We start from the raw sequence: 23,238 nt of genomic DNA, 5'->3' as shown, positions 1-23,238 counted from the left end.
ACCTTCCCGCCTACTCCACACAGATGGTTGAGAACGAAAGTTTAAAAATGAGGAATAGGATTTATTTATTTTTGTCGTTTGTGTAAACTTCGGGGGTGGGGGTGGATTATGAACTATGACGTAACACAGGGGCATAATCCCCCTGTTATCATCAAAGCTGGAAAGCGGAGAATTCCAAAGGGCTGCACAGACTCATTTAAATGAGGATAAAATTACAAATAAAAAAAAACATTTACAGTGCTGCACAAGTAAGTACAGCCCACGACCACTTCAATCATTTGAATTGGTTGACGGGACCTTCGAGTTTGAAGGATTGAATCGTGGCTCCCCGGGTCAAAGTGGTTTGTGAAGTGAGAGGAGGTGCACTTTCTTAGGGAAGCGTAAACTGTGACTCATGGTAGTTATATGCCAACTCATCTGTAGAGACCAACAAAGGAAGACAGGTGATTTTATCTCTTACGCCATGAATCATCCTCCCACCTGTCTCTCCCAGGTAAAGCGGGCGTGGTGTCTGACAGACAGCTGTGTGAAAAGGACAGAAAAGAGGAGTTCTTCTTTAGACTCTGTCCAATACCAGGCTGAGGTTTGGCCTCTATGTGGCTATGGGTCTGCATATGGAAATGAAAGCCTGTCACTGGATCAGAACTTCAAAAGGTGAGGGAAAAAAGGAAGAGTCTCGAATGTTGAGTAATAAAAGGCGTGGAGCACAGTGACAACAAAAGGAGTGGGAAAGTTGTTTGCGCAATTGACAATGAACAACATGCAGAGGCACACTAACTCCTGAACTACACACACTTTCTTGAACAGACAGTAAAAAGTTGTACCCAACAATGTGGCAAAAGGTGACGCATTTCCAACAACAGCATATTCACTGTTGTGACATGAGACACCGTGTGTCTCGCAAGGCCTCGGCCAGTCAAATATCTTCCCAGAGACAATGCAAAGACGGAGTGACCTTGCATGTCCCCATGACTCCCTAATCCACAAACACACACAAACACACACACACTGAATTATCCGGCCTCCCAGAGGGATTTCAGACCAAAACATGGCCTCCACCTTCCTCCAACCACCCTTCAGTGGAGCTGAAGAATCTTGGCCCGCAGAGAAGATGGCTGGCTGAGGACACCTCCCTCCCTCCCTCCCTCCCTCCCTCCCTCCCTCCCTCCCTCCCTCCCTCCCTCCCTCCCTCCCTCCCTCCCTCCCTCCCTCCCTCCCTCCCTCCCTCCCTCCCTCCCTCCCTCCCTCCCTCCCTCCCTCCCTCCCTCCCTCCCTCCCTCCCTCCCTCCCTCCCTCCCTCCCTCCCTCCCTCCCTCCCTCCCTCCCAACTCCCCCTAGCAGGAAACAACCACTCGTTTTCAGAGACATGAGACAACTCCCAACCCAATGTGCACAGTCATGATAAGACACCATCGCCCCGGTTCCTGAGGCTCATCGCCATGGACACAGCAGGGTCAAGCTTAAAAGCTGAAAACCCACCAATGACAGACCTCGGCCTAGATTCGGGGGAGGGACCAATCCGGCGACCTTCCGTCTGAGTTGTTACGTGAAAAACGATGTTGTTCATTAGTTGGGACAAGCGTGGAAATGAGCCAGTCTGCTTTTCCTGTTGCTTTAGGAACAGTCCCTTGGCTCCATATGTCAAAAGTAAAATCCTCCATTAACAAATGTGAACAGCTGGAGGAAGCAGACACTACAACCAGTGTGATTAACGGGGACGTATCCTTTGCTTCAGGATTCCTGAAACGCCATTTCAATAAGCCAGTTTCCCTGCAGGAGAGTTGCAGTGTGTAAGTAAGAAGAAAATAGCTGACACGCTCCTACTGCCTGGCTCTTAATGCAAAGTGATTTAGCTCCATGTTCTGTGTCTGTGTGTCACATTGTCTGCTATCTTCTCTCTCTTCATGTGAAGTTCAATGTTGCTCCGTCTAGGCCTACATGCACTCACACACACACACACACACACACACACAACTACATTTGAGGCCAGTTCTTGAACAAAATCTGACTTTCTAACACAAAGGCATTCCATTGTTTGTCATTACCAATCATTTCCCATCCCATTGCCACTCATATAGACCAACCCCCATGAAATTCGGATGAATCCTCTTTTCCTCTGGCTTGTCGTCAATTTGAATGTTCAAGAAAGCCTTCTGTTGAATTAAGAATGCATTAGAGTGGTTTGGCAAATAAACACCACTACACAGAAACTTCACAGACATCGTTCCCAGAAACAACAATCATCCATTTACCAAAAGGCCCTAGCGTGAACATGAAAGAGGTCTGTGCCAGAAATAGAAGCCATTTGGATGACACCGGAAAAGCGTTGTCTTTACCGGGCATGTCAGGGCATGACAACTATAATTGCAGACAAGGGTGTTGGAAGGGGTCAATCGACAGACTGTGTACCATCGTGATATTCTAGTGTGCTCCGTCTCAGGAGGGTTTCAAATCGAGTTTTGGGTCGATGAAAACACACTAAAGTTGGACCGTTTTCCTCTTTCACCATAAGATCAAAGAGCATGAAATGACTGGCATGAAGAAGTGGATGTTAATAAATTACAGTAGTGGGATACTGGCCATTCTGGTCATCCTTCAGGATCATGTGATAACATATTCCCAGCACTTCCAGTCCAACATCCACCATATTATAACTTCCAAAAATGTGTGGGATAAATAGATGTGTGTGTGTGTGTGTACGATGGATCATATGATACCATTACATTCGAATCACATGATTGCATGCTGGCTACAGTTCAATTGTACAACGGCGTCAAGACTCCCGGCTGATGTTCACTGCAGTTGGCTACCTCCCAGGAGAGTGAGAAGGTGTTCAGTAGCCCCTTGCAGTGGAAAGCTCAGGGCCACATTAACTGGCCAGGAGTCAGTCTGTATGGCTAAGATCTACGAGAGAAAGTTAACATCTGTATTCGTGTGCGTATGAAAGGGTGATGGAATAGTGTGTGGCTATGTGTAAGAGATGGGGGGCGGGGGGGGGGGGGGGGGGGGGAGCCTTCCATCTTATACATGGCCAAGTTATATTTTCACGAAGATCAATTATTTTACATTATATGTTTGTCTAAAATGCAATCAGGCTACGTGTTTCATCCTTCTGTTCCGTGATTCAGCATACTAACAAGTTGTTCAATGTATCCGGCAATCATTTCAATCTCTTTTAATATGGCAAAAAAATACTTTAGTTGCACTAAATAGGCTAGAAGACATACGTTATCATTAGATTGTACACTTACCTCCTCAACTGTCAGCGGCATGCATATCCTGTACTCCTTTAACAGCATCTTGATATGTCTCTTGGGGTTTTGCACAACGTAACCAATCTAGAAAATGTTTGAAGTTAAAAGCCAACCAACACTAATTTTAAAAATATTGATCTCGGTTATGCACGTGCTGCCTTCCGCTACACGGCACAATAAAACGAATGACCACTGTGAGTTGTCCTGTCTCATCGGAATCGGAACGAAAGGAACCGCAGTTAGGATTTGGAACAAGTCAAGCGGTTTGCTATCCCCTCTTCTCCGGGACAGGGCGCAAGCATAAAACAGTGACTCGGAAATGTCTTTCGCGGTAGTCTACATTACGTTCAACGTGCCAAAGGAAATCTGCCAAGCAGATGTCAATTTTCAGAAGTGGGCGGTATCAAAACTGTCAAATTGTTGAAACTGCAGCTTTCTGAGACCAAATCGTAGCCTAATAGAAATCATGAAAAACAGCGGCAGTACCGTTCTCTCTCTTTGTTTCTCCGCAAATAGACGTGATTTTGAGGAAATTCACAGTAGTCTATTGCGCGGTGTCTTCAGGATGTGGAAAATATAATGCGAATGCTAAAGCCCCCTCCTTTGACTGTCAAGAACTCCGTCTCTCAGAGCAACGACGCGACACTTTGTTGCAGCCACGGAAACATTCTCAAACCACGAGGACAGGAAACACAGCTGGTCAGAGCGTAGCCTGTGTTATGTAGGCTACTTCGTTATTTTAGCGTAGTCCATCTCTGATTCTGTAGGAATAGGCCATTTAGGTAACTGCTGCACTCGCTCCCTTCCCGAAGTACATTTTGACATTGCTTCAAATTCGGTAACTCAAAATTATGTGAAGCTGGTCCGGGAGACGTGCAGAGTTTTTAAGCATAGTCTGGGACACTTATCTTGCTGTTTTCAAACTTGCTGGTCGGACAGCACACCCCTTGGCTACAATATCGACCACAATGGGATGGTGACTTTGTGTTAACATAATTTGATTTTGGTTAAATCAAGGTGATTTTATGATGAATATAGGATTACAATAGTTTATTCCTCGTCCTTGGGTCCCCGACGACCCCAAGACCATATGTAATTGTTGGTCAGAATACATTATTTTCATAACTGTGACTGTCTCCTCTCAACCATCTGGCCACTTATATAACCCTCGCAGTTTAATAAAAAAAAATGTTATTAGAAAGGGATCTGACCTTTAGTACAAATAATCATATTGTTAGGCCATAGTTTGAATTTCCTCATTTGTATTTCCTAATATCTGTGCCTTGGTCTCCATGTTGTTTTACGATTGAATCCTAAATAGCCTTTATTGGTGAAATGCAGGCCACATCCTCAAAATCAATAGTCTTTTGTCATCAGTATAAATTAAGCTAAGACATTGAGTGATGTAGCTGATAATGGAGATTGTGGTTAGTATAATGGGGATACGTATGACGATGATAAATGATGACACAATCATCCACAGTGAGTTAAGAGTTGTCTCTTTTATTTCTAGCCTACAGCTAATTCAGACCATGCATCACTTTTAAGTATTAAAGACCATGACTGTGCACTGGTGGGATACATTGTGATATTGAACTAATGCCTGTATGCAGCTACTCTTATGATGAAGATGAAATGACTGACCTATATCAGTTATATATATACACGAGAAAATGTTAATCTCTGAACCTTGAAAAAGAAATGTGATTGTGAACAATCATAGAATACGGACATCTGCTGGTTTGTTTTAGTCAGTACATTATGTTCCTCTATTGGTTCGCGTGGAATAGGCTACCCTCATTCATCTGTTCGCTATTCTACTAAATGCCGTTGCCGTTGTCATCACATAACCCCTATCGTTGCAGCCAAAAGAGCATCTTAATAATAATATAATTATAGTCAAAACCATAAGAAAGTGCAATTGTTTTGTTTATAATGATTAATCAATACAATAAATATGAGGGGTACAGAACGGTCTTCTATGATACGAAGTGAAAACTATTTTTTTAATGCAAAAAAATAGCTTTAGTAAGTCTGTTTGCTGTCTGTAAAAATAATAATTTTGAGGGGTCCTCTTTGGGTCCTTCAGGCGCGCTAAGTGATTTGTGCCTTTCGTTTTTGATTGGCTAGTGTTCATTTGTTTCCTGTAGCAAGGCGTAACAGTGGTGAGCTAGTTAGTGGTAGCACTAGCTGCAGAAATTTGACATTTCATTGTTGACGTTCAACCTTTTCGATGGCAAACATGGCTGAATTGGAGAGATCCGAGAGATCCGATGGAAAGATTGTGAAAATGGAGGTTGATTACAGTTCTACTGTAGAACAACGCATTCCCGAGTGCGAGAAAATGGCAAAAGTAAGTCCAGATTGAATCAGGCCAGCGCTGGCTGAGTCATGGTGCATAGGCTAGCTAGGCTAGATAGTTTAACGTTAACTTGCTTGTTGGTTAGCCGAGCAACCAGGTATCAAGGAAAACATTGGCGCTAGTACCTCAATCAAATTTACCAAGGCAGTAGGGCGTTAATAACACGTCTCACGTATTAGTTTGCTAACGACATGACTATCATGTGGTTTCTTTACCGTAGCTAGCTAGTGCTAGCCATGTTTATGCGGTAAGTGTAGCCTAGCTAATATTAGTTACGATAAGATTACTACACAGTAGCTTACTTGTGTGACTTATCTGAAACTTGCATTTAGTTAGCTGCGAACACCATCTTCAATGCGGACTTGACATTGTTTTACAGGAGGGCAGACTGCAGGAGGCCATTGAGAGCTTGTTGTCTCTGGAGAAGCAAACACGAACGGTCAGTAGACGTTTCCTGAACAGCAAAATGATTATTTCTTTAGCCATTTCACGCATCTTTCAGGTGCTATGTACACACACACACACACACACAAAGTATGCACGCACCCCTTACCGTCGCGTCACGTACGCGAAGTAACCATAACATAAATCCACGCACACAGGCGTCGGACATGGTATCTACTTCTAGAATCCTGGTTACAGTGGTGCAGATGTGCCATGATGCCAAGGACTGGGATGCTCTGAACGAGAACATTATGCTTCTCTCCAAGAGAAGGAGTCAGCTCAAACAGGTGAGACGAACAGCCTTTAGGAACACCAAGTTGACTTAAAACAATGTGGAAAAAGACGCTTGGATTTACTATAGTTACTGTAATTTAAAGTGAGTAAATTATCCTTTCAGCTCCTCAGTCTACATCTCTTGTCATGGAAATGCTGAAATGTTAAATTATGTTGAAATGTTAAATTACGTTGAAACCACTGGGTATTTTAGACATCTTTGTAAACTGAATTATTTCTCTCTTCCCCTGCCAGGCTGTTGCAAAGATGGTTCAGGAATGTTACAAGTATGTGGACGAAGTGACTGATCTCCCAATCAAGTTAAGGCTCATTGACACGCTACGCACTGTGACTGCTGGCAAGGTAGGTGATCTCAACGAACAGTAACACATCTCCTTGCTAAAGATGCACTGCTACCACTCCGTAACAAAACAAACGCTTCCACCGAAATCGCACCTTTTTTTTGGGCAACTTGGCAAATGTCTGTTTTCTTTATGGACTTTTAACAGTTCTTTGCTCTTCTCAGATCTATGTGGAGATTGAGCGAGCCAGGTTGACACGTACCTTAGCCAACATCAAGGAGAAGAGTGGGGAGGTCACAGAGGCAGCTGCCATTCTTCAGGAGCTGCAGGTTAGCCTTCAAGCCTTGTCCGGTCTGACCAGAAAGTTTGTTTTGTCGCACACCTAACCTGCCGACTTCCTGCAAACACACGCAAACACACACTGGGAGTCAGGTGGCTGAGCGGGTAGAGCATCGGGCTAGTAATCTGATGGTTGCCAGTTCGATTCCCGGCCGGTGCACATGACGTTGTGTCCTTGGGCAAGGCACTTCACCCTACTTGCCTCAGGGAGAATGTCCCTGTACTTACTGTAAGTCGCTCTGGATAGGAGCGTCTGCTAAATGACTAAATGTATGACTAAATGACCGGGACTGAACAGGATAACCGATTTGCCGGCGGCAGAGAATCTGGGGTCATGTGAATAATAGCTTGACTGGGTCGACGGTGTCCTTTCTGTTCGTAGGTGGAGACGTACGGCTCCATGGAGAAGAAGGAGAAGGTGGAGTTCATCCTGGAACAGATGAGACTGTGCATCGCGGTCAAGGACTACATCCGCACCCAGATCATCAGCAAGAAGATCAACACCAAGTTCTTCACGGAGGACGGCACCGAGGTGAAACAGAGAGAGCACGCGGTTGGGAATACTGTAATACTCAAGAAGGCAGTGCCGTGTGAACCCTCCCACTGCTAACCCTAACTGGTGTCCGCTCCCTCCACTTGTCTAGGAGTCCAAGCTGAAGTACTACAACCTGATGATCCAGGTGGACCTGCATGAAGGCTCCTACGTGTCCATTTGCAAACATTACCGGGCCATTTACGACACCCCCTGCATCCTGGAGGACAACTCCAAGTGGCAACAGGTAAACGTGGATCTTTAAAAAAAAAAAAAAAGTTTTTAATTAAAACCGCCGGGATTGGGAAGAGGATTTTTATCAGGAAATAATCTGTGTTTAGTGTTGTGATCACCTTTCACTTATGCTGATGTCAGTGTACAGGCTGAGGAGGTATGGGGATGTCAGTGTACAGGCTGAGGAGATATGGTGATGTCAGTGTACAGGCTGAGGAGGTATGGTGATGTCAGTGTACAGGCTGAGGAGGTATGGTGATGTCAGTGTACAGGCTGAGGAGGTATGGGGATGTCAGTGTACAGGCTGAGGAGATATGGTGATGTCAGTGTACAGGCTGAGGAGGTATGGTGATGTCAGTGTACAGGCTGAGGAGGTATGGTGATGTCAGTGTACAGGCTGAGGAGGTATGGTGATGTCAGTGTACAGGCTGAGGAGGTATGGTGATGTCAGTGTACAGGCTGAGGAGGTATATTGATGTCAGTGTACAAGCTGAGGAGGTATATTGATGTCAGTGTACAGGCTGAGGAGGTATATTGATGTCAGTGTACAGGCTGAGGAGGTATGGTGATGTCAGTGTACAGGCTGAGGAGGTATGGGAGGGTTCACCGGTGAGCATGTCTCCTCCACAGGCTCTCAAGAGCGTGGTGCTGTACGTGATCCTGGCTCCCTACGACAACGAGCAGTCCGACCTGGTGCACAGAATCAACGCTGACAAGAAATTGGAAGAAATCCCCAAATACAAGTAAGCCACGTTATCCCACCACATGCTCTTATTTCCCCCTCGACAAATCTAGAAAGTTGAAAGCCGCAATCCATTTCAGAAAACGGCGCAAAATGAATACAGGACCCAGCTCTTTTAATGGGCTTTGTTGTTTCGTTAAAAGGCATTAATGGAAGCGAGAGGAGTTAAGTGATGTGTTGTTGTGCGAACGGCTTAATGGAAGAGTGAAACGTCCCCTTTACCTATTTGTTGCCAACACGCAGCCCCAATCTAGAGGAAGGCAGTCCAAGGTTCCATACCTCCAGACTGAAGTATTGAGTAGTAGCTGGACAGAGTTTTTCGTGGGGCTCAAAGCGGTCGCTCACGGTTTCGGCTGTTCCCCTTCCCTTCCCCAGGGACCTCCTGAAGCAGTTCACCACCATGGAGCTGATGCGCTGGGCCGCCTTGGTGGAGGATTATGGGAAAGAGCTGAGGGAGGGCTCCCCCGACAGCCCGGCCACCGACGTCTTCGACTGCACAGAGGACGGGGAGAAGAGGTGGAAGGACCTCAAGAACCGTGTGGTGGAACATGTAAGTTACACGTGGGGAGCGCATGTTTCAATGGTATGGCCTTATGTTGATTAGTGAATCGATTACAGGTCTCACACTGTTCTTGTAACAGGGAAAGGCGTGTAGCTTGACCTTCATCCGGTACACAATGTGACATAAAAAAATAAAAATCCATGTTGAATAATTTCCCTCTCATTAGAATATTTTATGCAAATGCCGTTGTGCCACTGAGTTGCATATTTATGAACCTTTTTTCCCTCTCCTGCTCAGAACATAAGAATTATGGCCAAGTATTACACCAGGATCACAATGAAGAGGATGGCAGGACTTCTCGACCTCTCCATCGATGTAAGCAGCTCTGCTCATCTGATCTTAATATCAGTCACTCCGGCAGTTACAGTAGAGAGAAATGATGAATGTGGCCTTCCACCCTTGTGGATGCAGACTGTGGAGAAGAGAGATTGATCTGAAATGGAAAATGTGGTTGCATGCATGTTTTGTGATGACCTTTTATGGTAATACCAATCACTGTTTTTAAGGAGACATTTTGAAGTGCTGAGAATATTCTAATTATGTAATTGCAATATTTTATGCAGGAGTCTGAAGAGTTCCTCTCTAACCTGGTTGTCAACAAGACCATTTACGCAAAGGTGGACCGGCTAGCCGGCATTATCAACTTCCAGAGACCCAAGGACCCCAACGACCTCCTGAATGACTGGTCTCACAAACTCAACTCCCTCATGTCCCTGGTCAACAAAACCACACATCTCATCGCCAAAGAGGAGATGATCCACAATCTGCAGTAATCGCAAAACCAAGAGCATAGTTTTTTTTCTCATTTGTTTTGTTTTTTCAATAAACAATAATAGTGAACTGTGCATCAAACATGATTCCCACTGCAACTTCAACCATCACTGTTGGAGTGTTAAATACCACCACACTTTGTTACTTTTTTTGTTCTTAAAAGCTGCAAAGTTGGAACCATTACTGTATACAAGTCACCATTGTTTTACTGACAGAATGCAATGCCATCTGCATGTACTAGTTGAACATAAATGATGGCCCTTTATATGAAGCGTTCTCATTTCTACAAAAGGGTGTATATCCTTTCAAGATTCTGTATCACAAATTCATTTTCTTGTTCCAACTACCTTTTATTTCATGTAACTGTTGTTGGGATTTTAGTTTAGAGCAGCATCATATCTTGCTGAAATAAAAAACTTTTTTATGTCTACTTTAAAATGTAACATTAAAGCGTTCTCATCTGGAGAAAACGTCTGTTTTTTTTGTTTATTAAACGAGCACCAAGCTGTCGTGCTCCTGGAAAGGTGCATACAGGAGCTGTGTAGCCATCTAGTGATGACAGTAAATATTACAGTTAACACAGCTGACACTGAAGCTGAATGAAGACTTATTTGGTGAGCTTATGCAAGATGTTTACGAGGAGTTGAGTGTGTTTGTAACATTCATTTCCTTTGAACAGAAACGTGTCAGATACTCTAAAGTTGAATTTAAAAGAGAATGTAGTGGAAAATAACACTTTTAACAAAAAAAAATACTATTTTACGACTCTATTATTAAAAACATGCCATGATTAATAATTCCAAATATACTTCTGACATGCAACATGAATTCCAATCAATGTATGAAGTAGACTACTTTAAAGTACTGTGTGGTGTTTGTAGGACTGTTATATAATTCTTTACTGTAGCTACACTTTACTGTAGTACAGGGTACAATTACCGGTTTGATCGTCAGTTAATGGTGATGTGTTTGAAAACTAGTCGTGTTAATGTGGACTGGCTTCGCTAGGAACGAGTTTAGTATCAAATAGGCTACCTAACTACACAAACGCACCCAAATCCCCTCAACCTTCAGATGAGTACATCCCACTATGCTTTGCGATGGGCTGACAAGTGGATCCAAGATGGCGTAGAAAGTAAAGCTAGGTAAGTGTAGACTTCCCATTTCCAGTCCTTTCAATCGTCTTTTTCAGAGGCAAAGACACTGACATTACATCCGTCCGTAACACATTATGAGACTAATGAAGGTATAACAGTCATGCTGATACCACAACATGATGACATGACAATTGTAGATGCATTAAAACCGAGCCAAAATTACAGGCCCGGACCATTTAGCTAACTTGGCTAACGTTAGCTCGTTGCTATCCTTGCCATTCTGGTATGCTTGCTAGATTGGTGCCAATACCAAAAAAGGCCATATTTAAGCTATTCAGCTAACGTTATTGTGGAAACTCGTGTTTTTGATAGTTCAGTGTTTACTTATCCATGTACAAATTATCAAGTTAACTGCAAGACATTTAGATATTTGTGTATCCCCGCAGCATTGCCGTGAAAGCTGGCGAGCTAGTTAGCTTAGCTATCAGTACATTGCTAGCTACAAATATTGCTAGATGAGCTAATTAGCCAATCCATTTTCCACCCTCCAGACTTGCTAAAATAAGTAATGTAACATTGATTTAAATTACGTTTATTTACATTTTCATCGACATGCCTTACTCAAACCAATTGCACCTTCTAATTTTCAAGCACAATACTTGAAATAATTGTGTCGGACTAAAATCTGTTTGCAGGTAGCCTACGTGAAGTGGTTAGTTAGCTTGCTGAAAACCACAGAAAAGCCCACCGTTCGAATATCGCCCCAATCTGAGCTAGCGAACGCAGCAAGCTACACAGCGTTGCTTCCACACAGTGTTGTTTTAATACCGATGATGGACAAGTAGTGGCACGCAAACAGACATGGTACATCTATTCTTAACTGACCCGGAATCTCAAAATAGACTGTTTTTATTTTTATCACCATATAGCACATACCTTTTTTGGAGTGACCATTTACTAATATGACAATGTCTCTCATGACCCCGTTGTACTTAAAACTACTATGCTCCTGAGTTAAACTCATTGTAACGCGGCCTAGAATCTGACATGGTATGTTGTCCTACTAGCCATATTGGACACTGATATATGGCCTTTGCCAATGTTTTTAATACTGCACTACCAACACAATAATAGTTTGATAAAGTTCCATGAGATTGTCATGTATTGTGTGTCCTCAGATTCCATCTTGTCTACATGGCGTGGACACAATGTGCAAAGGATTGAGCAAATGCCAAAAAAACATGTTAGTCACTTTGGTTTTATCAGAAGTACTTTGTTTGTTACTTGGGCTTATGCAATAACTATCCCAAAGCTGCCAAATTTTAATGTATATTTTCTGGTTAGTAGCCAAGCACACAGGTAATATTATAGGCCATTTGTCCCCATGCTAAGTTGGTGTAGAAGCAAAATCTGTGTGATTTACTCAGTGGAAATGAGCTCTCAGACAGAGCTTGTTGACTCAGAAGGTGCCAGGCCAGCAGATTACATACACACTGTTGTAGTTTGCAAGCCCACTGGCCCAGGCCTGAATGTTCTCAGAAACTGTACAGTAGACCCAACTGTGGAACAGCAGCCTTTGTTCACAGTCAAGGACTGTCGGAAGCCCTGATATAACAAAATGGGGGAATTTGTTACATTTCTGTTGTGGGTCTTCAAGCCCTTCCACGGCGAGTTGACTTTCCCTCCTGGGGCACACTGGCCAGGGGGCAGGGTTGACTTGGAGAAAAATGATAACAAAAGTCACTCGGGTCTACAAAGAGTCACTGTATCATCACACACACTCAAACACACATGCTGGGCTAACGCGCAAGCATATCATCTCACATACATACACACAAGCCCCACTTGTCGGCTCAAGGCTATTTCTCATCAGTGTAAATTACACTACACTCAGTTTTGTGTGTGTGTGTGTGTGTGTGTCTAATTGTGGCAGTCTACCTCTGAATCCCTGGATGGTCAGGCTCTATGATGTGATTAACACTAGAGGACACTGCACTCTGCAGTGTACACCCAGGATTGTTGTCACCGCCGCCAGCCCAGTCAACATACTTCAGTTTTGAAGTCGTAATATTTGACTTGGAAAATGCATTTAACCCCCCATGGGCTAGCGTTCTCGGATTACAGTATGCTACGACGTGCCTCTCACACGAGCAGAATCCCTTCGAAAAGTGTCAGCTCAATTTTCGATTTGACTTAAGTCACCATGGAACTTCTTGTCGATGCCGAGTGTCATCGTCCTCCGGGCCCCGCGAGCGTGCACGTCTCTCCTGACGCCGCCGCCGGTGTTGTCGCTAGCCCAACCCCACATGCTCAAGGGGCACAGCCGTAAAGGCTGCGCTGAGCGGTGACATGGGGCCTGAGCGGTGACATGGCCGGCGAATGAGGATGTGACACTTGGCTCTTCCCTCCAGTGTTTTGTTCAACCGGCGGCATGTGTGAGGAAGGTGGTTTTGAAAAGGGGGCAGGGGACGTTTTGGGAATGTTGTAAGCCACCCTGTGAAGACGCGAGTTATTTGAAGGTTTGACCTGTGTGGCTCTGGTTTTGTTTTTTGGAGTGTGTTGTATTCCCAGCCCCAGTCCTGATATCTATAAATGTGTCAACAAATGGCCTACTAACTCATTACAGAAATAGCATGTGGCCTATCCCCACACACCTCTCTCCCTCAACCCAATATTCACCTCCTGGGGAGAATGAGGTCTTGCTGTTGCTGAAACTTAACTAAGATCAGCTAACTTAACAGCCAAAATGTAATTTACCAAGCGAAACTGACCAAAAATCTGCAGAATCTGGTTGCAGAGCCACAATGAGGCTTTACTCAACAGCTAAGGGAACCATGTGTCAACAAATGGTTTATTGTATCATATTTGAAATGGCATTAATACCCTCTGTCTGTTTGTCTGTGTGTCTGTCTGTCTGTCTTTCCCCCTCCCTCACTACACAGACATTCTGTCCCTGAGTCATGGCGGACAGGAGAGCGGAAAAGTCATGTGAAGAAGCTAGCGGATCCCTAGCGAGGCGGGAGTATGAGGCAGCCGTCAGCCACTGCACCGACGTTCTGTTGACCCTCGGACCCCCGGCCCCGCCCAGCGCTGCCCCCGATGCCACCACGCCCCTCCGTAACCGCGCCCTCCTCTTCAGGATCGCCGCCTTCCTGCAGCTGGTGAGGAGGGCGCTGCCAACCCTCCTTGGGCTGCCGCTCACGGTTCCTGGGACTGACTTGACTGTGGGACTGACTCTTGAGACTATACTGTGAATCTTCCTCAGTCAGTCAGTTCAGTCAAAGTCCACACAAATATGTAATTTAGCTGTTTACCATGGCTGTAGTAATTAGTGTTTATTGAGCAAAGTGAGGAATCTCCTCAATTTTGGGGGGAATTCAAAAAACTATAAATCTGCAAGTTCTGTGTGCGGAGGTTCTGTGTGAGTCACTGTGGTAATAACGTCTAAATTATTAAGCTTTGAAAGTACGAATTCTGGAATTTTCCAGAAGTGACCAAATAAAAAGGCTGGAAGTGCTGTTATTCCAACATTGGGTTGAAACTAATTTGGGGTTCAGCCAGTTTGTTTTAATTGCAAAATATGTTTTTATTTGACTATTGACTCAGCTCTAAGACCATATGTGTTTTCTGAAGAACAGATGAAAAAGGGAAAGATTACCCGCCCCCCACCCCCTCCTTTCTACAGCTCCAACTGTACCAAGTTATCTCCGTTGAGCACTAAAATTATACCCCCTGCTTAAGCCCAGAGATTATAGCGACTACTTAAGTACTATAATTATATTCCCAGTGACTCCACTGAGAAGCAAAGATATCCTTTCTGGGCACTTACCTAAGACTGACAGCTTTATATACATAAGATCCTTCCTTTGTTGTGGCGGCCATGTTACTGGTCTGACTTGTGTGTTGTCTGTCTTGTACCTCCAGAAAAACTATGATCAAGCTGATGAGGACTGCAAACACGGTGAGCAGAACAACTCCATGTTCCCATTTGCTGACAATGTTGCTGTTTTAAACGGTACAGGTAGCTTATTTCCACCAAGCAGACAAATATAACCATCGTTGCCAGGAATGGGTTGAAATCATGATGGAAATTTGTGTCTGAGCCAAAGTTGACTTCAAAGCGGTCAATTCAAAGCGGTCAATTCAATCAGGTGTGCCTGCGGTTTAGCCCTCTATTTCGTCGGCAGTGTTTACTTATATTGGCTATTGTTAATCTCAACCAACGTAAAAACCTGTACTATCACGGCAAATTAGCTAGTAGCTAGTTAAACTCTCCAGTGAACACAGCACCACTGGCTAGACTATGCTATGCTAAGGTACGCCATGCTAAGCTGCTCTATTCCGAGCTAGCGTGTGTGTGAACCTGCTGACCCTGCTGTGTTGTTGCAGTGCTGGTTGAGGAGCTGGCCAGGGCAGACGGGTCGTTCCAGGCAAGCCTGCGCCTCATGCTGCTGGACGGTAGCCTGCAGGAAGTGGCCAGCATTCTCTCCAAGTCCCTGTTTGGAGAGCCCATGGTAGGACTGGTGTATTCTGTGTGCTCTGAACGGACTCTGCTCCTTCCTCTTTTTACTGTCCCCTCTGCCTGTGGGTGTTTTTCCTTCATCTCAGTTGTTGCTGCCCCCCCCAACCCCCCCCCCCCACCCCCCCCCCCCCCCCCCCCTTTGCTATTTTTTTTTCTTTTTCAGTTGTTCAAATAAATGTGGTTGTGTCAGATACACCCAATTAGCTTTCAAACAATGTGTGCAGATTGGAGTGTTGATGGATTTGCCTGGCGGAAAACAAACCTAATTACAAAAAAACGATCAAATCTTCTCTCCTTTCGTCCTTTATTTCTTGAGTCTTATTCAAACTTCCAATTAAAGATTACATTTAGGAGCCAAGCTCAAAAGCCTGAACTCCACGGGAACCCAAATGCCAAAGCTATGAATTTTGCTTAATTGGAAAAAAAGTAATTGGAAACTCCTGTTTCGGAATTGATCAAGTTGGACATGATTGGACAGGCTGCACTTACTCTGTGATGAAAATAAGAGGTTAAGCCTCCAGCCTGCAACAGTAATACCATCAGGCCTATTGAATGTGATATCATATTATGCCCCATTGTCAGATTTGACCTGCCGGCAAATGAAATTGGGTTAAGGTCAGGCTGGAGTTTTTTTTTTCATGGAGACGGCTGGGTTGAGTGGTTCCTTGAAACCCAAACAGCTTCCTCTATTCCAAGCCTTTTGAAATACACTCCAAACGTACGTTCCTCAATGCGCCACTGCCGTCATGCAACGGGTGTTGTAATGCGATTTCCTGTGCCGCCTTTACAGAATGGGATCGTCACAAAGGACCTGACAAGATTAAAAATGCTTCTCTCCGAAATTGAAGTAAGTGGTCCCGTATCTTAAAAAAAGAAAAAGAAGAAATGTTTTATCTGTCAATACTTCATGTATCAGGCCTGCAGGCTCTGAATGAACATCTAGTCAGGCACGATACATTGACGCCATAGCGTCGTGCCTCTATGAACCCCTCCTTCTCTTTCTCCCTCGCTCACACTCTCCTCTCGTCTCTCTCTCTCTCTCAGACTGTGAATGGGGAGATGGCGCCAGAGTACACGGAAGAGACGGAGGAAGGTGAGCTTCCATTCACACCCTTGTCTTGTCGCTTTAACCTCGAAAGTGTCCCTGTGTTCTCCCAAAAGTTCCCCCACTTGCCTTTGTGCAAAGGTGAAAGTGAACGGCGCGCGCTGACAAATGCCGATCAAGCCCTCACGCATTTCATTTTCGCTTCAGCCCGAAAGGCGAGAGTCTCAACGTTGGGCTAGTCGTTTTTTTTATTTTTTGTTCAAATAAAGATTCCTTGGGGTTGCTTAGTCAGACTAAACCGCGCCATTCGTAGATTCTACCGAGCTGATGGATCGACCCGCGTCGGTTGGATCGTTGGTTGTCGTTTTGTGATGGACGCTTTGGTTAAGGGAAGCTGTTCTGATTTTGGGGCGGGGGGGGGTTTGTGTCCACAGAGGTGCAGGACGGCTGGCAGTTCCGCCCCCCTCCCAGAGGAGTGACCAGCAGTGAGGAGTACACGCTGTGCAAGAGGTAACGCTGTGCCCAAGGGGGTCTGAAACCGCGACCGACGCTGGTTATGCGTACCGACCAGGCCTGTGGTAGAATGCTATGTCTGTTCTCTATACTCACTCTCTTTCTCCCTCGCCCCTCATCTTCCTCCTTTTCATCCCCTCCTCTCCTGTCCTGTTTCTCCTCTACTCCACCCCCGGTCCTCCCCAGGTTCCTGGAGCTGGGCCTGTGTCGCTACGGGGCCCAGTGCACCTCCGCCCACTCCCAGGGGGAGCTGATGGAGTGGCAGAAGCGCTACGCCTCGCGCCTCATCCGCCTCAAGCAGCACCAGGAGAGCAAGCACTTCACCGAGAACTACATGGAGGCCCTCATCGAGAAGTGGATGAACTCCCTCTCGCCCGAGAAAGTGGTGAGCGTGCTAACCAAGATGGTGATTTAGGCTTTCAGTGTAGAATGTTCTTGTGGTCAGCTGAGTCTCTTGACCTCGCTCTCTGGTTTTCCCTGTCCCAGCTGAGTGACTATCTGGACGGCGTCAACGTGGAGACCAGCTCTAGCCTGTCGGTGACCGTCACCACCAAGAAGTCCTCCCACTCCTGGACCTTCTCCTTGTTCTGCAAGGTAGGACACCAGACTGTCAACCACTTGTCCATGAAGCCAGTCTTGTCTCAGTCCCGAGAGAGAGGCCCTGAGCCCTTGGTCTGTAAACACAAACATTGCCGTTCCCTAAATGGCGTTCCACACTGGCTCAGGGCGGGCGAAACTCAACTCTCTATCCCCTCTTCCCCTCACCCTTATTTTCCCCTCTCTCCCCCCCCCAGCCGGCCAGGAAGCTGTACCGCATCGCCCTCCTCTACGACGCCCACCGGCCCCACTTCTTCATCACCGGCGTGTCGGCCGGCGCTGAGGCGTCCTCGGGGCCGAGCCCCAGGCTGCGGGCGGCGCCCGAGGCCTGCCAGGAATGGACGCCGGGCGAGGAGGCGCCGGGCGACAACGGCATGGACCACTGCACGTACACGGTGGCGGTGGGCTTCAGCACCGAGATCTTCGGCACCTTCCGCCAGACCATCGTCTTTGACTTTGGCTCGGAGCCCGTGCTCATGCAGCGCATTATGGTGGACGCCGCCTCCATAGAAGGTACGCTGACGAGAAAAACTACAAAAATGTCTGGGGGGGGAAAGAAAAAAAAAGACTACAAAATGGTGTATTAGGACTAAAAGGAATGTAGGTGCCAGGCTGTGTACTCGGGCTGAGTTCTTGCAATCCTACAGCCCGGAAAGTTCCACCTCCTTGCTTGTCAGAACCTCTCGCATGCCAAGCTGACAACTCGTAGCCCTGTAATCCACCTTGGCACCAACACAGCGGGTTTTCCAGCAGGGAGGCTCATCCTAATGGCCCTCTTGCTTCAACTCTTTTTCATCTCGTCGAATCAAATGCGTTGAGATGAGAACCAGAGTGCATAACCACCTCCCTCCCTCTCCACCTCCCTCCCTCTCCACCTCCCTCCTTCTCCACCTCCTTTCCTCTCCACCTCCCTCCCTCTCCACCTCCTCCACCTCCCTCCCTCCCCCAGACCTGGAGCACCTGATGCAGGCCAGGCAGCAGCTCCTGATGACGGCCAAGCGCTGGGACTCGTCCTGCAAGACCATCGTGGAGTTTGGCCCTAACGAGACGGTGGAGCTTGAGCGCAGCCTGCTGGTCCGCTACCAGATCCCGCTGTCGGCCGACCAGCTGTTCACCCAGTCGGTCCTGGACAAGAGCCTGACCCGCGACAACTACCAGGCCCGCCTCCACGACCTGCTCTACATCGAGGAGATCGGCCAGTACAAGGAAGTCAGCAAGTGAGTCCTCGGCCGTGGCTGGGGGTTTGTTTGTTTGTTTGTGTTTTTGTTTTGGTGAATGATTGATTGAGGGGTAGGGGTCATTCTTTTGAACAGGCAGGTATTGTTGACCTTTTGTGGGTTGGGTGGCCATTTTGTAAACGACATCAAAAAAGGCGGGGGGGAATTCTTATTATTATTATTATTTAAAAAAAATATATATATTAACTCTTGTACATGAAAGCCCACTAAGGGTAGTCTTGGTAATGAGTATCATGTCCTGAGTATTGTCTGGTGTGACTACAGCCCCACCACAAGGTGTCAGAACAGTTCTTCTGGTGTGTGTGTGTGTGTGTGTGTGTCCTTCTCTACACTCACACACCAGAGGCCAAGCACGCGCTCCCTTTTAATAATGCATATCTCGGAGGAGGTGTCTCGGGAGAATTCCCAGAGCAGGAAATTTGTTTTAGAATAGAAAGTCATTCCATTGTGTTTAAAAATCAGGAAGCGCTCCGCAATCCACCGCCCCCACTTTACACAGGCACCTGCTGCTCCCAGGCTGAAGGAAGGAGGCAGTGAGGAGGGGGGTTTTACATGGGGGGGGGGGGTATTGCAGCGATTCAGCTCTGATTTCCTCCGAATCAAAGACGTGCACAGACCCCCTGCCCGGCGTCCCTCGCTCCATAGAACGAGTGGAACCAAAAGCCTCCTCTCACCCTGCCCCCCCCCCCTCCCCCACCTATCTTCACTTTTCATCACTTCCTTTGTCTGTGGGTGGACTAGAATAGGGGGGGGGGATATCTCTGCTATTAGTCATCTGTGGTTTCCCAGAAGGTGGAGATGATTAATCCACAGCAGAGCTTCTGGCGATTAGTGTCACGAAGGGCGTTAGGGGTCGGCTCCACTCCTCCTGCACCACCACAAAAGAAAGAAACGAAACGCACCCCAAAAACGTGCTTTGGCCCTTTTGTGGTTATTGTCCTCCCGAGTACTTGCAACCACTTGACCGCTCTTCCTGTTTATTCATCTGTTTTGTTGTTGCTGGAACAAACAACCACACTCGTCGTGTGGTCCCACTTGAAAGTTGTTTCGAACGGCGTCAAACGACCACGTGAAACCTCTGCAGAATGCCCCCCCCCCCCCCCCCCCCCAGTGTTTTTATCCTGCTCACACCTCCTCACCTCCTTCTCCTCCCAGGTTCAACATCAAGGTCAACCTCCAGCTGGTCACCAGCTTCATGCTCACGGGCATCTCCGGCGGGGCCAAGTACGCCCAGAACGGCCAGCTCTTCGCCCGCTTCAAGCTGACGGAGACGCTGTCGGAGGACACGCTGGCGGGCCGCCTGGTCATGACCAAGGTCAACTCGGTCCTCCTCCTGCCCCTGGTGAGGGAGTGGGGCCACCAGCAGCCCCCGGGGGTCAAGGAGCGCGTGTACGAGGCGGTGATCGAGGAGAAGACCAAGGACTACATCTTCCTGCGGATATGCAAGGACTGCTGCGAGGAGCTGGGCCTGCTGCCCGACCGGGAACTACAGGTACGGCTAGCGCCCCAGGGACACTCGACATTGGTTCAGTGGTTATGGAGAGAAAAGGATATGTAAATCAGGGTAGTTCATGTCAATGTGTGAACTGGGCTGAACAAATGACCCCCACCCCATTTCAGTTAGGTTTCTGACCATTCATCTTCCTATAACGCAATCGCATAATTGTGCCTGTATTAGATTACAGTTGGTTACAAATCAAATGGAGATTTTTCTGGTTCAGGTTAATGATCCTGGCCCCCCTAGTGTACCCCCCCCCCCACCTCCTAGTTATCCCCTAGCGCTGTGGCTGCGTCCTCCTATCAAAGAGGAGGGATGAGGGCTCATGCATGAAATGTTCCAATAAGGCATTTGCATTCATCTCAGGCTTTGAAAGGTGGTCATTAACCTCCCCCATTGGGGGTTTGAAACTAGAGCCTGACTCTGTGTGTGTGTGTGTGTGTGTGTGTGTGTGTGTTGATTCCCAGGTGGAGCTGCAATTCCAGTTGAACCGCCTGCCACTGTGTGAAATGCACTACGCTCTGGACCGCATCAGAGACACCACTATCCTGTTCCCTGACGCCAGCCTCACCCCCACCATCCCCTGGAGCCCCAACAGGTACACAACACACACACACACACCATATCTCTCACACACACACACACACACACACACACACACACAGTAAAGATAGCTCAGCTGCAAGCTGGTTTATTTTAGATTTTATAGGAGGGTTGAGGTGGAGCTCACTAGACAGCCAGTGCGTGTGCGTGTGCGTGTGTGTGTGTGTGTCGGGAATGACAGCACAAACTTGCGAGAGGCGACCCCCACTACTCCTTGGCCTTTCTGACGGGCGGCCATTTTGAAAAGCTGTCTGCTTCCGATACACTCCATCGGTGGACAGGTACGCAAAGGTTAGCGAGTAATCTTTATTGACAAGGCCCCAAAAGGTGGGCCTAATCCCCCTTTGGTGTTCAGACAGCCCCGTTATCTGCTGGTGTCTGAATATGATTACCCCAGCGCTCCTGCTGTGATTGAAGTTTGAATAATTCCCAAACTTGTCTCACCATTCAGGGCCTCCAGGACTCCAGGAGTTTTTTGGTTGGTGTGGATACTTTGTGTCCTGATGATGTACTTGGGGGGGGGGGGGGGGGGAGAGAGTGGGTTACGTTTTGTACATTCCACAGAACTCTTAATCAGCTGACCTATAGTTGTCCGTGAAAGTGTTGTGTGTAGATGACAGCTATGCTAATTCAGGAAGCACAGATTTTTTTGCCCCATTCCTACCTTCTCCAAACCAATACGACGCCGTATCGATAGCATCTTAATGCTTGGACCGCCGCCAACTAAATGGATTGACTTAATCAGCCTCCTTGTTTGTTTTTTGCAGCCGACACATTTAGCCGCGTTTGGAATATGGACTGCTGTGCAGATTGGCCGTAAATACCGGAGACGGGATGAAATTGGCCCGAGCCTCTGTTCCGCTTGTATGCCTCGGTAATGGTGCTTTTCCACTGCATGGAACTGGCTCTTGTCGACTCGTGCAGTGGAAAGCAAAGTACCTGGTACCAAAAGCGAGGTACTCTGCGGTGGAAATTTGGCGTTAAAACCTGACACCTGTCACTGTGTGTGTGTGTGTGTGCTTTAAAGTAGGAACTTAGTGTGTGCCCCAATGTGATGTGTTTGGAAGAGAGAGAGAGAGTGTGTGTGTGTGTGTACACACACCTGCCGTCTCTCACCAACCCTCCCGGACTCGGCCCTCCTCATCCTCCATACACAGGGCTGCGTTGTAAGACGGCCCCTCTCCACCCACAGACACTCATTGCACTGTGGCGTAGAGCTCCGTTTTAACCCTCCTAACCCTTCTCTCTCCCACCCCCCTGTCCCGCTCACCCCCCCCCCCTCCCCCTCCCCTTGACCCATCACCCCCATAACTCCATCTGCAGCCCTGAACGGTACGTACCGCTGTCCACAGGGCTGGGACCTCAGCTCGGCCAGGCTCAGCCTATGTCATGGGAGACTGTGCCTTGGGAGCTCGGCACACACACACACACACTAAGATATACCCCCACCCACACACACACACACTTATATTAAGATATACCCACACACACCCCCTCTATCCTTCCTCCTCTGTCCTTGCGGTGCAGGCTCACGGACGGTTTATTTCAAGCCGAGCACACGCTCGCCCCCCGCCCCCCCCCCCCCCCCCCCCGCACCTCACACACGGACACGCCCTCCTCCTTGCCCTCTTCTCACCCTCCCTGTCCCCCCTGTCCCCTCGTCCACCCCCGCAGGCAGTGGGACGAGCAGCTGGACCCGCGGCTCAACGCCAAGCAGAAGGAGGCCATCCTGGCCATCACCACGCCCCTCAGCATCCCCCTGCCCCCCGTGCTCATCATCGGGCCCTACGGCACGGGCAAGACCTTCACCCTGGCCCAGGCCGTCAAGCACATCCTCAGGCAGGACGACAGCAGGTGAGGAGGGGGGCGGGGCGGGGGGGGGGGGGTTGTATGGGCATTTGGAGCTAACCGCGCCAGAGAAGGTTTCCGGGGGAAAGGGCATGGGTGGGTTAGGGGAGAGAGGGGGGGGGGGGGGGGGGTTGCCCTCCGGTCCTCTTGGCAGCCTCAGGGTTTGACATTTTCAAGTGAAGAATAGCCATTTTGTAGGACTTGGCGGTGGCAAAGTTGGTGGTTATGAGAGAATAGGAGTGAGTCATTTGAAGAGGGGTGGGCGTTGTGAGCGGTTGTCCGTTGTAGTGAACGCTAGTCATCGGTTGGTTGAAGCGTGTGATTAGCTTGATCGTGTTTGAGTGGCGCGGCGCTGATTCGTTGAGTGTTGTGATCCAAAAATCTCAACCGTTCAAGTGGACACATCCGTTGAGCTTTGTTCCGGCAACAGATATTGTTTTGTAGCAAGATGGCCATTAGATT

The 23,238-nt window shown here is 47.5% G+C and overlaps 3 protein-coding genes across 3 annotated transcripts in view; 2 read left to right on the top strand and 1 right to left on the bottom strand.

Moving 5' to 3' along the window:
* LOC146237670 (cytoplasmic phosphatidylinositol transfer protein 1-like) overlaps window positions 1–3,937 on the bottom strand; it is a 46,329-nt gene extending 42,392 nt beyond the window's left edge. Inside the window, exon 1 of the mRNA XM_084685145.1 lies at window positions 3,252–3,937. Coding sequence (XP_084541271.1) covers window positions 3,252–3,299 — 48 coding nt within the window. The 5' untranslated portion in view covers window positions 3,300–3,937. The remainder of the gene's footprint in view (window positions 1–3,251) is intronic.
* A 1,451-nt stretch (window positions 3,938–5,388) lies between these two features.
* On the top strand, window positions 5,389–10,285 carry psmd12 (proteasome 26S subunit, non-ATPase 12). The gene is made up of 11 exons (XM_084685144.1): window positions 5,389–5,607; window positions 5,996–6,055; window positions 6,219–6,347; window positions 6,589–6,696; window positions 6,860–6,964; window positions 7,357–7,506; window positions 7,619–7,753; window positions 8,371–8,483; window positions 8,858–9,032; window positions 9,282–9,359; window positions 9,608–10,285. The coding sequence occupies exons 1-11, from the start codon at window positions 5,488–5,490 to the stop codon at window positions 9,815–9,817; spliced, it is 1,383 nt and encodes a 460-aa protein (XP_084541270.1). The 5' UTR covers window positions 5,389–5,487; the 3' UTR covers window positions 9,818–10,285.
* Window positions 10,286–10,855: 570 nt separating this feature from the next.
* Window positions 10,856–23,238, top strand: part of helz (helicase with zinc finger) — a 38,404-nt gene continuing 26,021 nt past the window's right edge. The window contains 15 exon segments of the mRNA XM_084684997.1: window positions 10,856–10,960; window positions 12,091–12,155; window positions 13,855–14,073; window positions 14,837–14,873; window positions 15,302–15,426; window positions 16,225–16,281; window positions 16,479–16,527; window positions 16,914–16,989; window positions 17,179–17,377; window positions 17,479–17,586; window positions 17,787–18,102; window positions 18,539–18,806; window positions 19,983–20,319; window positions 20,793–20,923; window positions 22,603–22,782. Of these exon segments, the coding sequence (XP_084541123.1) occupies window positions 13,873–14,073; window positions 14,837–14,873; window positions 15,302–15,426; window positions 16,225–16,281; window positions 16,479–16,527; window positions 16,914–16,989; window positions 17,179–17,377; window positions 17,479–17,586; window positions 17,787–18,102; window positions 18,539–18,806; window positions 19,983–20,319; window positions 20,793–20,923; window positions 22,603–22,782 (2,084 nt within the window). The 5' untranslated portion in view covers window positions 10,856–10,960; window positions 12,091–12,155; window positions 13,855–13,872.

Source organism: Hypomesus nipponensis, chromosome 21 (assembly GCF_054491055.1).
Source record: "Hypomesus nipponensis isolate SF chromosome 21, ASM5449105v1, whole genome shotgun sequence".
Lineage (NCBI taxonomy): Eukaryota > Metazoa > Chordata > Actinopteri > Osmeriformes > Osmeridae > Hypomesus > Hypomesus nipponensis.
The sequence above is the reverse complement of the archived record's forward strand: the minus strand, read 5'-3'. Positions and strand labels throughout refer to the sequence as shown.